We start from the raw sequence: 12047 nt of genomic DNA, 5'->3' as shown, positions 1-12047 counted from the left end.
CAAGCATTCAGCAAGACATTTGACTAGTGCAATTCATTCAAGAAGAAAAAGATTAGAAAATGAGATATTTGTAAGACAATTAATAAAAATTACATTTATTTTAAAATCTCGTCAATATATTGTTATAAATGTCATTAAAGAAGAAAAACTTTTGACTTCTTTCCTCTCTTTCCTCAGAACTTGTCTTGGCATGTAGAAAAGAATTCAACACCAGAAATAAAAAATTAGGAATAACATTTGTGATTATCAACTTCTTGAATAACAATATAGTTTTGAATGAGTGGAATGTATAGAATGTAGCCAAATATTAAGCCATTTGTCGCAGATTAGTTTTGAGGATCAGCTCTTCAACCTCAGCATCTGAAAAATAAAAAAAAATGAGTTCATTAACTGTAAATAATATTAAGACTAAACATAATCACAGTAGGTAGCAATTACTGCTGCCCCATTATATCTTGCTCAATTTACCATCAAATAGTGTTTAATCTTCCAAGAGCAAGATTTGCTCTCAGCTTTCTTATAGGTGGCAGAGGGGCTTCATTTGTGATAGCAGAAGAAAAAGGTGCAGCAAAGCATTTAACGTAGTAGGATTTCAACACAAATTCAATCGCCTCCCTAATCAAGAAAAAAATCCCCAACAAACAACAACAAAAAGTCCTCAGAAAAATAAGAGGGACAGTAACAAGGCCCAGCCTTGAAGTTGTCTATCAGGCTGAAATCTAGGTTGAAGTGAACAAGAATTTGCCTGAAAGGTACCAACATGTGCTCCAAGACTGATGAGTTATAAAACATTCTTGGCTGTAAACAGAGAGGGAAGTAGTAATTTCAGACCTTACCTTGATTGCAGAGGCACTTGATAGCTTTCTCTCTTGTCTGAACAGTTGTCCAGCCACTAAAACCCAGTTGGAGAAAGTCCTGCATCTCCTTCACATACAAGTGCTTCTTTTTCGATATGAGTGACCAAAGATTCCGAAGGTAAAAGTAAATGAGGATTGACAGCTGGATCTGTGAGTAACACACGTGCAACCTGGAACCAAGAGCACCACTTTCTGGTACTTGACCCATGTGCTCTTTCTCCTTTAAAAAAAACTTCTGAGAAAATTTATAAAAGGTCACATAAAAACTTATTCTCTTCCATGCCAGTTTTACATTAGCTGGGACTTCATACATATATGGAGCCAGATTGTGTTCTCCATTACAGGTATGTAAATCTGGAGTAGCCTCATCAACTTCTGTTTAACTGACCTGGAGTTACATCAGTGTAATGAATGCCCTGCAGGAAATCAATTTCACTTTCAAGAACTTTGACTGAACATGAAAACCTGTTAATAAATGTACTCCCATTGGGAAGAATTAGACACAGAACTGATGGTATCATAAACAAAGGACTTTCATTAATGTGACTGTTAGAGAATGCTACAGAATTAATATTTTCTTACAAACATAACACTGATTTTTTTTCACGCTGTGTGAAAAACAAACTCTTCAAAACAATGATGTATTAGCCATTTATTATGGGTAACCCCCAAAATCAGAAGGTTCCTGGAACAAACAGTGCTCTATAAAAACATAGTTGTTACACTTGAACCGTGATTAAACAGTGCTTATTAAACCACTAAACTAACATCAATTTTTTTTGGTATCAAAGAGCTTCTCAGTGGCCTCTAACAAATTCCTTACAAAAGAGAAGCAAGAAAGAACATCTTTTTTCCTTCATCGAAAATGCTTTATCCAAACAACAAATAAATTAACTTTTAGGGTTGGAAAACTGTTGTTTTCTCAGCTTGCTTGTTTTCTAAAAGTAGGGAAGAGTAAAATCAAGGTGTCAGGTAAAATGGTAAAGTAAAACATCAAGTAAAACATAAAACTCAGACTTTATGAGAGTAATTTCTAAAACCCCCTATGCATGAAGCAGCAATTCACTGGGTAAGAGAAAAAAACAGGTTAATTTGTAGGTGAGTGGGCGGGAAAAAATTAGGAAGTCACAAAAGTGCTTGCATACATTTTTTGTTCTCCTTTCAGTGAAGTTCTCCATGCACAGGAGAAGAGAACAGGCTTATCTTCCATTGTAGTGTATCTGTCTCCCAAGATGAGAAAAGCACAGGCATGGCAGTTACCTTTGCACAAACTTGAGCACAGCAGAGAAAGAAGACACCTACTTCAACAGAACACTTGAGCCTGCCTTCACACACCAAAGACGTGTGATGCAAGACTAAAGATTAGCCTCATATCGCCTATACATGGTGGTGGCAGGGGTGGATTCTGCCTTCAGTTCACTTCTTTTATCATTTTTACTTTTAAATCTCAGTACAAACTATTTCTACAGCTTTCGTGTAAAGCAGCAATGATGGAACCCACTGGGTAACAATTAAGGCAAAGCTGGAAGATGTCACCATCTTCTCCTCAGTGCCACAATTGGAATGATGAAAGCAGACTGGAACCTAGTGGTGCTGCAGACTCATTCTGTGCTGGTATCTCGTTGCTCCAGAGAGTTTATAATGCTGGTTTTGCCTTCTGCCCCACTCCTGGTGTTGTTTGCTCAATATCTAGTATGCCACTACTTGTAGCAACATGTCCTGCCTAAACCCTTCACCAGACTTTTTTCACTCTTCCTAAGTTATTTTTGACAGTAACAAACAGTATTTCATGATAAGTTTCTTCATAGTCCTAACAATTAAGTCATAAAATAAGGCTGTCAAAGCCCTGGACCGCAGACTCTTAAGATACTTCCATAAACAAAACAGCAGTCTGTAAAATATGGCATTGCTTGAACACCTTCTATCTGACCATGGAAATTAAATGAAGTATACCAGTTAGAACAGAAAAAACAAAAAAAGTCTAGCTTCTTCTTATGCCGTACCTAGGTAGTGAGATCCAACTTCAAGAAAAGGAGACAATGAAAAGTTCTGAGGAGAGATGAGTTGGAATCAAAAGATGCTTTCTGACATGCTAAATTCTCAATCCAGATTAATCACCTTAACTTGGGCATTTAGCAAAATAAACTAGACAGGGAAAAGGGTATTTTCTTTGTACTAAAAACAACACACAGAGTTTGATGGTATCTTTAAAAGAGGAGGAGACACTTCTATCTTACACCTTTCCATCTTCCCTCCTGCTTAGAGCTGAGGTAACCATTTCATATAAGTACCACATAACAGTGCTCCCATTCAGCTGAAACCTGTCTATTCTACTTAAATAAATACTATATAAATAATCAATGATGATGGAAGAGAAAAAATTTGAATTAACTAAAAAAAAAGAAAGAAAAAAACAAACCAAAACATCTCCAACACTTTTCTTAATAACATGCAAATTCTCAAAGTCTCCATTTTAATTCCTGCTTCAAGCAGATGCATACTGTTTCACATTTCATTAACAATTTTTTTTTTAATAAATTCCTTCCTAAGTTTATCAATAGGCCTCTATCAGTCCCTATAAAAGCGCACTGCAATTCCACTTGCTTTAGAAAAAGCTATATGCTCCCTTATTTTCTGACCATGGCCATTTTCCCAAGGAAACCTGCAGACAGAAACACAGGCAGATGGGAACCAGGCAGGCAGTGACTCCCCATGCCTCAGAAACAGTGTCAGATGTGATGATGTTCACTGGATTCAAGGAATGACCTTCCACCTTTTGCTAAGATGCAATCACATCTTTTAAAAGGAAAGAGAGTGAGGAAGAAATACATTGAGACTCCATCTTGCTCCTCGTAGATGGTGTCTATCTGTGGCTAAATTCACATGCACTTTTGGAAACCAGATGGATTCACCAGCAGATGACATCAGGCATATCAGTGTAACTGCATGTGCAGGTCAAGCTGCTTGGACAGTTTTACCTGGTTTCCCTTGGTAATGATGAGGTCCAGCAAAACAGACGTTACAAGGTTCTACAGCTGGACTAACCACTGAAGACTAAATTTAGAGTACTGTGCAGGAACTTCAAACTTCATCCAGGACCTCATATATGTCCTGGCTTTCACGTGTCATACAAGGTTACAGCCTTTAAATACCTTCTTGGAGCAGGGCCAGTGTTAGAAGCAGACAGTGTGCCAGGGTAACCTGCCACACTGTAGATACATCCACCCATCCAGCACTGTTTGAAGTTGCAATGGCTGGAAGCAAACAGCCCTGGCAGTGGCCCATGACAAGAACACTGTTCTGTACATCAGGCTGTAGAAAAAAGGTTGAGAAACACTTCAAAAGGCCAGCATTAAAGAAGAGACAGAAAGATTTTAGTTTTGGAGACTACATGGAAGCTCTGCCTTGTGGTGAGCAACTCTAACTATAATGACCTGCACGTTAGAATGCATTATTATAATTAAAGGTCATAGTATGTAGCAATCATTGTTTACTGTTCTTTAAAATTATGCTTTACTTTTTAGACTTAAAGGAATTATTTCTTATCTTGTGCAATTCTTCAAGAAGACAAATACACACTTGAGCTAAACATAATGCATATTAACTCAGCCTACCATACATCCAGAGGGACTTGAGGTGTCCAACTTTCTATCATAAATTTTATCTGGTAGAAAGAAAGAAAACTAACTGCTCGCAATTAGTAGGTATCTGGACAAAATGGGCATGTGTGTTGTCCTTGTTACCTCATTTTAATGCATCTCCTAGGCATTTATGATCAGTAGCATATATTTCTATCTGGGAAATTCCACAAAGGAGTTTCTACATATTAGGAGTGCCTCTTGCAATACAGACATAACAAACCATTTATTAATCCAGGTAAAATAATGGCACCATAAGTATGACTGGTTAGCTCAAAAACAGGTTAGCCTGTTTTCCCATACTATATTATGATAACCTTGTTATCCAAATGCAGAATAGACAAAATAATTTAAAAGGAGCAGGCTAGCTGTATTTAATGAAGTAAATAATGAAGAAGAGATAAAGCTATATAATAACTTTTCATAATAAAATATATGGTACAGTAAGTAGCAACAACAAAAGAATCAGCAATAAAAAAATCTCAGTGCTACAGAGACTTCACCATGGTCACACAAAAACGCAGCAGGCTCACACATAAGTAATGATCTAAAATAATTGATGTGTGCACATAACTATTTGAATTCATAGAACCACATTTTTGCAGTGCATTTGCTGATGAATACTCTCTGTATTCAGCCCAGTTAAGTTAAACTTATGCATATACTTTTGCAGCTACACAAAATTTCACAAACTTCAGTTTAGCCCTAAATGGTTGTAGAAATTTCTGCTACTGTGAATGGCTAGGTCTTACTTGAGGATCTGTTCCCTAATATAAGCTTAATAAAAGTATATATATAAAGTGTATATATATGTACACATATACATACACATGTACATATATCCATTTAACATTATTAAAACCCCTTTTGCCCTTGCACAACAAATTTTCAGTGAGTAGTAAAACATTTTGGATCAGATTTTGTGGTTGTTACAATTTGGAAACTCCCTCCACTGCACTCAGCTCATGATCTTTCTGTAAAAAGAGATTACCACGCATACTCACTGCCTGAACTGAGGATTCAAAGTAACGCTGTCCACTGAAATGTCATACTTGTCTTAAGGGTGCTACTAATGCCAGTTTTAAAATTCATATTCTGAAGTAACTGAACCAAGCATTCTTTAAATAATATACTGTAGTTGTTCACAGGGTTATCTAATCCCTGGTTACTTATCAGTCTTTTCAGGCAAGAAAACTTGATTTATTAGTAAGAAAAACAAACCCTATAGTTCTTACAAATCACTAATTACATCCTCTGTGCCCATAGGCCTGATGTAAGTATCCCTGTTTTGACATCCAAGCTTTTTTGCAGAATGATACCACTATTTAAGCAAACTCCCTATAGCAGAAGCATATAATTGCTTCAAATAGATATGGACAAGATGAATATTCTGAAAATTTAACTTCCACAAAGAAGTAAGCATTTTCAGAAAAGATTTCCCTATTAGCTGTCATGTTTTCAAAGAAAACATAATGGAAAACCTACCATTTTTATCTCAACAGCTTCTTCTGATCAAAATTCTGCAGCAGACACAAAATTATCAATCAGCCAAGAGATCTTAGCTCCGTTCCTTTGCCTCTGAGTTTCACAGTCTTGACTATAGCAATAACATCTTGTGCAGGTTAAATGGGACATTGTAGAAGTTGGAGGAAGCATAATGTATTTCTTCCGCCAGTACTAGCCCAATGATTGAAATATATTTCCCCTCACTTAGAAATCAGATATTTTATTCAGCAACTCATCTTACAAATCTCTAACAAATTCTGTTTATCCCAGGATTGTTTTCTTCCTGAAGTGTTTACTCTATATTTAATAATCTTTACTGCATATCTAATTAATCATGTACTTAAATGAACTCTAAACATCAACATGAGTTTCACTAGGACAAAAAGAGAAGACAAATCTGCATATTGTTGGTAATACAGAGTGGGCAGGATGACAGCGAGTGTGAAAGAATGTATTGATGTGGGGGAAGATTCTGGCCTCTTGAAATTTGTAAAGAATGAGACGGTTTTGATTGTCATCTCAATTCATTATAGATTTTTAACACTTTTCAATAAATTTTTCTTGCATCTGAGTTGGAACTGATTCAAATTGGAAACTGAACATTAGGCTATGTTCTTGTCTTAGCTATAAATGAGTTTCACATTAAGACTCCTCCCCATCTCTGCCAAGCTTATTTGTGTATTTGCAAGAGTGATGGCAAAAGCAACAACCTAACTCAGGCAAAAGAGCCTGTGTGTCTGTCAGTATTTGGGTGACAGGCATATAAAGGGTTTATTAGAACAATCTGCCCTGAAGCAAAAGAAGATACTGTTCATATCAGCCAATTTGGGACCCACTGTGCAACTCAAAGTACTGAGCAAATCCAGCACTGGGGTTCATACACAGGAGGAGACTACAGCTAGGCAGAACATTTTCCATAAAATGCAAGTTTGTGAGAAAGAAGTATTCTGTACAGACAAAGTTTCTCATAAAGATTTCATGGAGAAGGTGTTGGGATACACGGTTTGCTTAATGACCATGAGAAAGACTAACAATCTCCCATTTAGTCTCCCTTTGTTCTACCCGCCAAAACTTAGACACTTAAGTTACAAAAAATTACAAGATTTTATTTTTACTCCACAAGCAATGAAGATAGGAGATAAAACCTTAGCATGATTAAATGGTGTTCTCTAGATATCAGTCATATTATCCCTTTCTAAGTATGCCTAAGGATTTTAACACTCCTGTTTCAAAGCCCTGTAATAAAATGTGCCCATTCAAAGTACATCTGTATTGTCAGGCTACTGAAAGCTAGTGACTAGCATTAATAGTCTTTGGATCCAGGACTCACATCCTATTATTACTGCTGTAAAAGTGGTAAGCCAGTTGGTCATCAGATTAAAAAAAAAAAAAACAAAAAACCAAAAGGACTTGTGACCAGTAAGATCAATGGGTGAAGTCTGTGACATGTGCCATTTCTTCACCCTCCCTCCTGATGTAGGCCCTCATGAAAAACACCATCCTAGAAAGCTAGCTAACTTAATCTAGAAGATCTGTCTTTATCTACAAAATAACACACTTGCTTCTCCTCACCCACATAATAGAAACTACAGTGAAAAGCCCTCAGGAGATTACAGCTTCTTACAGCAAACTTGTCAGTTTTAATTCAGGTTAGGTGCTGCATAACACAACCATGAAGAAAGCAAATCAGTTACTTTCAGATGTTGATAATTCACTGGTAGGAATTTTCTTGGCCATACACACTTAACACTCATACATATTAAATCTTGTCCCAGCTTTGGTGAGAAAGAGTTAATTTTCTTCCTACTAGCTAGTATAGTGCTGTGTTTTGGATTAAATATGAGAATAGTATTGATATTATACTGATGTTTTAGTTGATGCTAAGCAGTGCTTACCCCAAGTTAATGATTTTTCAGTTTCCCAGGCTCTGCTGGTGAGCGGGTGCACAAATGGCTGGAAGGGAGCAAGCCCAGGGCAGCTGACCCAAACTGGCCAAAGGGATATTCTGCACCACAGAGAATATTGCCCAGTACATAAACTGAGGGGAGCTGGCCAGAAACTGACAGTCAGTCACTGGCTGTGAGGTACTTAGTTGCCAACTGGGTTTAAACCACGAAAATTCTACAGATACATAAAAGATGTTATGAGATGGCCATCTGTAAACATACATACATATATATCTCCATATTTATATATATATATATATATATTTATATGTACATATATATATATCTATCATATTATATACATACTTTAATACTTTTTTTTTATTTCAAGTCGGTAATGTAGACAGTTCTCAATAAATGGATTGATAATTCATGTCTGATGGAGAACTACACCGTTTTTGCCTGTGTGTCAGCACAATAAATTTGCCTATACAGATGTATTCACCCATGTACATCCACATACACTTAATGTACGTATGCATCATATATGTGTAACAGAGCATACAAATCTTTGTATGGCATTTAAGTAATGATCTGACAAACATTAGACACACCACATTAAGTGCTTAGCTGGGAATAACCTTTAGTTGGGTCTCACAAATCTTTTCCTTTTCTGAACTACATGCTTCATATCTGGACGATGTGGAAGCATCTTACCTTGCTTCCATTTTCTCTTGCCTCCCGTTCCATCTTGAGATCAGAAATTAGGAGAGTCTTGTATTTGTTCTTTCCATTACTGCTGTGATCATCTAGTCTGTATTCTGAAGTCAGCTGAGCAGAGAGGGGACTGTCACTCAGGTTCAGAGGCTGCTCATCCTGCTCCAGATTTGTTTTGCCATTACTGTTGGTTTCTGCCATCTCCCTGCAGTGTGTTCCCCCTGAAGCATTGGAACTGTGTCCCACGGTCTCATTGCCATTAAAACTCTCTGCGGCTGAATCATCTATTAAAAAAGATATATTTTTGGTCACATGCCACATAATCATCTCTGTCCAGTTTAAACATAATTTATTTATTCATCATGTTTTTTTTCAAAACAATGAAAACTGTTTCTATTACTAGCACCAGCACATTTCTGCAAAAAGCACACACACACACTCCACGTTTTCAAGTAAAAGCTTTAAGTAAATCCATAAAATACTACTAAATAAAGGGAAATTACCTGGGCTGACACTTTAGTACCACTGTGTACATAAAAGACAATCACAAAGGATTTTTTGTGATTGATAAAGTCTGTCTTGATCAATCTGTCTGTCCATATGCCTATGGATCTATTTAGATTCTTATATCACACTCCTTAGTGCACTATTATATATTTCTGAAATCAACAGAGGTGCACGTGGTACTGAGAGAGAATCTGAATCTCAGGTTAAGTGTGCAGAACAGCAGGTGTCATATCCATAAACATCCTCTTGCAGAGGTACGGTGTAAATACTTCTGATGTGTTCACTGCTGGCAGCAGAGATTATACTAGAAGAGCTGATTCCAGAAACAAAGATCCTGTCTTCATTTTGTTCAGGTGCCCATTCACTTCTTTCATTCATTGTGTGTCATAATATACTCAAAAATACTGATAAATAGTGGGCAAAACTATAAACCTGAAAGCTCCATCCGAATACCTTGGATGTGTCATTGTTACCCTTAAGATTTTACATCTGGATTGTATGATTAAAATATGTCTCTTCACATACTTACGGATTTGTGTATCCTGTTCTTGTCAGTACAGGAATTCACCACCTGTGCTTCCACTCAGCCCTTCTTTACTTTTAAACAATCTTTTGGCCAACATTTTATTTTTCAAAGGATTAAATGACAGCAGAATTTGGCACTCGATTTGCCCTCTTCTTGTTCTCTAAAGCACCTCTTTTTTGGCAATCTACAGAGTTTTGCTAATGGTGCAAACACCTGCCCAGAGCTCTACAAGCATTCCCTTATTGCAGACTATGAAGCTGGAAACAAAACTGGGGAGTCAGTAGTCAGGAATGTAGATTGAAACTGGAGATACAGAATGAGATGGACCTTAATATATTAGCACATTAATATACCATCTTTTTTGGGCCCTTCTAGACAACTTCCATGGAAATGAAGCAAACACATTTATCCACACAAAGAATTAAAAAAAAAAAAATCAGGACATGTCCTTTAGCAGATGTGCTCAGAAGTACTCATTGCTTTAACTACATGATTAATCAAATTGTTGACTCACCATCATTATTACAGTAAAAAACAACTATTCACCACTCTCAGATGAGATTTTTAAAAGAGGAGAAAATACTGGATAAATGGGTAGTGATCTAATTCATTTAAATACTTAGAAAGCCAGAGACAAAAAAAAAAAAAAAAGAAAGCTTAGAAAGCTATCATACATTGTTCTCTTACTTGCTGCACTCAAAAAACATTTTTATGCCATAAATATATACAGAACTTGGCATGTAGTATGAACATATTTTTAAAAATTTCTTTGTTTTGTAAACCTGTAAAAAAATCTAATTTCATAACAATACAAATTAAGAGTCATAATTTATATAATTTTACTTAAGGAACATTTTTTGGGTTTTGTTGTTCTAAAACAGCTGTATAATTAATAGCTACAATAAAAAAAAAAGACCCCTATGCTTTGGTATGTATCACTTTTACATTACCTCTTGGGAATACCAATGTAAGTACAATAAAAGACATAACATTCCTAAAATAAGACTTTCAAATATGTGCACCAAACAAACTTGTAACAGAGCAATGCTACTTGAGGATTTCAGGTACGTAGGTGAATAAGAGGAGCAGGATTTATCCTTAATAAACTTTCTATCACGCTTCAAGACTTATATCTTCAAGGCCAGAACACAAAAAAAAGGCTAAAATTCTAAACATACTTTCAGAAATAAATAAACAGTTTTAATATTCCAAAATATAAAATGGAATTCTAATATAGAGTCTTTATTTTTTAAAAATAGACACATTTCCAACTTATTTTAAAAGCTCTGAGATAACAGAAGAAAATCCAGATATGTTTTTAACAGAGAAGCTCTTTGATTACTGTTGTATTTAGGACTGTAAAGAGATAATTGGCTTTTTGATTAACAGTTTAAAAAGTGACAGTTTCAAATTAATTAAATCAGTTACTGAATGGGTCACTGAGTGAGGGGTGCTCTTCCCTTTGAAGGGCTCAGAAAATTCCCTGCTGTTGGCCGCAAGGACAGAAATGAGTAATCAGAGGATACAAAGAACCACCTAAAAGGTGGGGCCACTGCCTACCCAGCAGCACACAAGTCTGGTCCCTCAGGAACTTCTGTGTGCTGGCACTCAAGGGTCCCAACTCATGCAGTGCAGAGGAACCACTACCAGGACACAGACAGCTGGATGGGAATGATGAGAGCTAGATCCAGGAACAGCCAGCTCTCAAGCACAGCTGTTAGTTTTGCCTAGAAATAATGCTTTTATTTCTTTTTTTGGTGCCCTGTGTGATGTATGGTTGACAACTAAATCTTAAAAATGTGTGAGAATGCTACAATGCGGAAGAAAAAACAATCTTATCTTTGTTCTAAAACATGACCAGAAGAATTCCTATGTTGAGTAAATGTGATCAAACATTATAATACTCTGAAACAATAGAAAAGTTTTTATAAGATTTTTGCTTTTCTTAGCAAAAGCTTAGTTACTTGATGGCTAATCCCGGTTTCCACTATAAAGTCAAATATCTTTTTTTACAATCATTTAACCTTGCTTGTTAGAGATGGGATCTTGTTTGTCAAGATAATGGTCAAGAGAATGGCTACAATGTGAATGGTATAAATAACATTTTTGACAAGTAAACAGAAATATGTATTTCCATAAAAGAGATGAAGAAAAAACACAAAGTGGTTTAGCAATAGTTTCTTAACAGATGTTTCCACGGTAACCAGATTACAAGTTTTAGTAACCTTGGATAGCTGCTCCCTGGGCAGCTATCTATTTTTGCTAGAATAAGGCTACTTTAAAGCAAGAGTTTCTCAGAAGGTATCTGATATATAAACACAGAACACATCTGGAATGACTTTAGGGTTTAGGGGAAAAGGCAAGAGGGTCTCACCCAGGAGAGGAAAGTGATGGTCATCCTTTGATACAG

The 12047-nt window shown here is 36.3% G+C and overlaps 1 protein-coding gene across 2 annotated transcripts in view; it reads right to left on the bottom strand.

The window, feature by feature from the left end:
- The window catches only part of NOL4 (nucleolar protein 4), a 188774-nt gene that overhangs the window by 71321 nt on the left and 105406 nt on the right, over positions 1–12047 (bottom strand). For both annotated transcript variants that reach the window (XM_088054532.1, XM_088054537.1), the window contains exon 6: positions 8605–8888. In XM_088054532.1, the coding sequence (XP_087910658.1) occupies positions 8605–8888 (284 nt within the window). The remainder of the gene's footprint in view (positions 1–8604; positions 8889–12047) is intronic.

Source organism: Pseudopodoces humilis, chromosome 1, assembly GCF_049639895.1.
Source record: "Pseudopodoces humilis isolate 2021_Gansu_Grassland_sample_001 chromosome 1, ASM4963989v1, whole genome shotgun sequence".
Classification (NCBI taxonomy): Eukaryota; Metazoa; Chordata; class Aves; order Passeriformes; family Paridae; genus Pseudopodoces; species Pseudopodoces humilis.
This window is presented reverse-complemented; position numbering and strand designations above follow the sequence as displayed.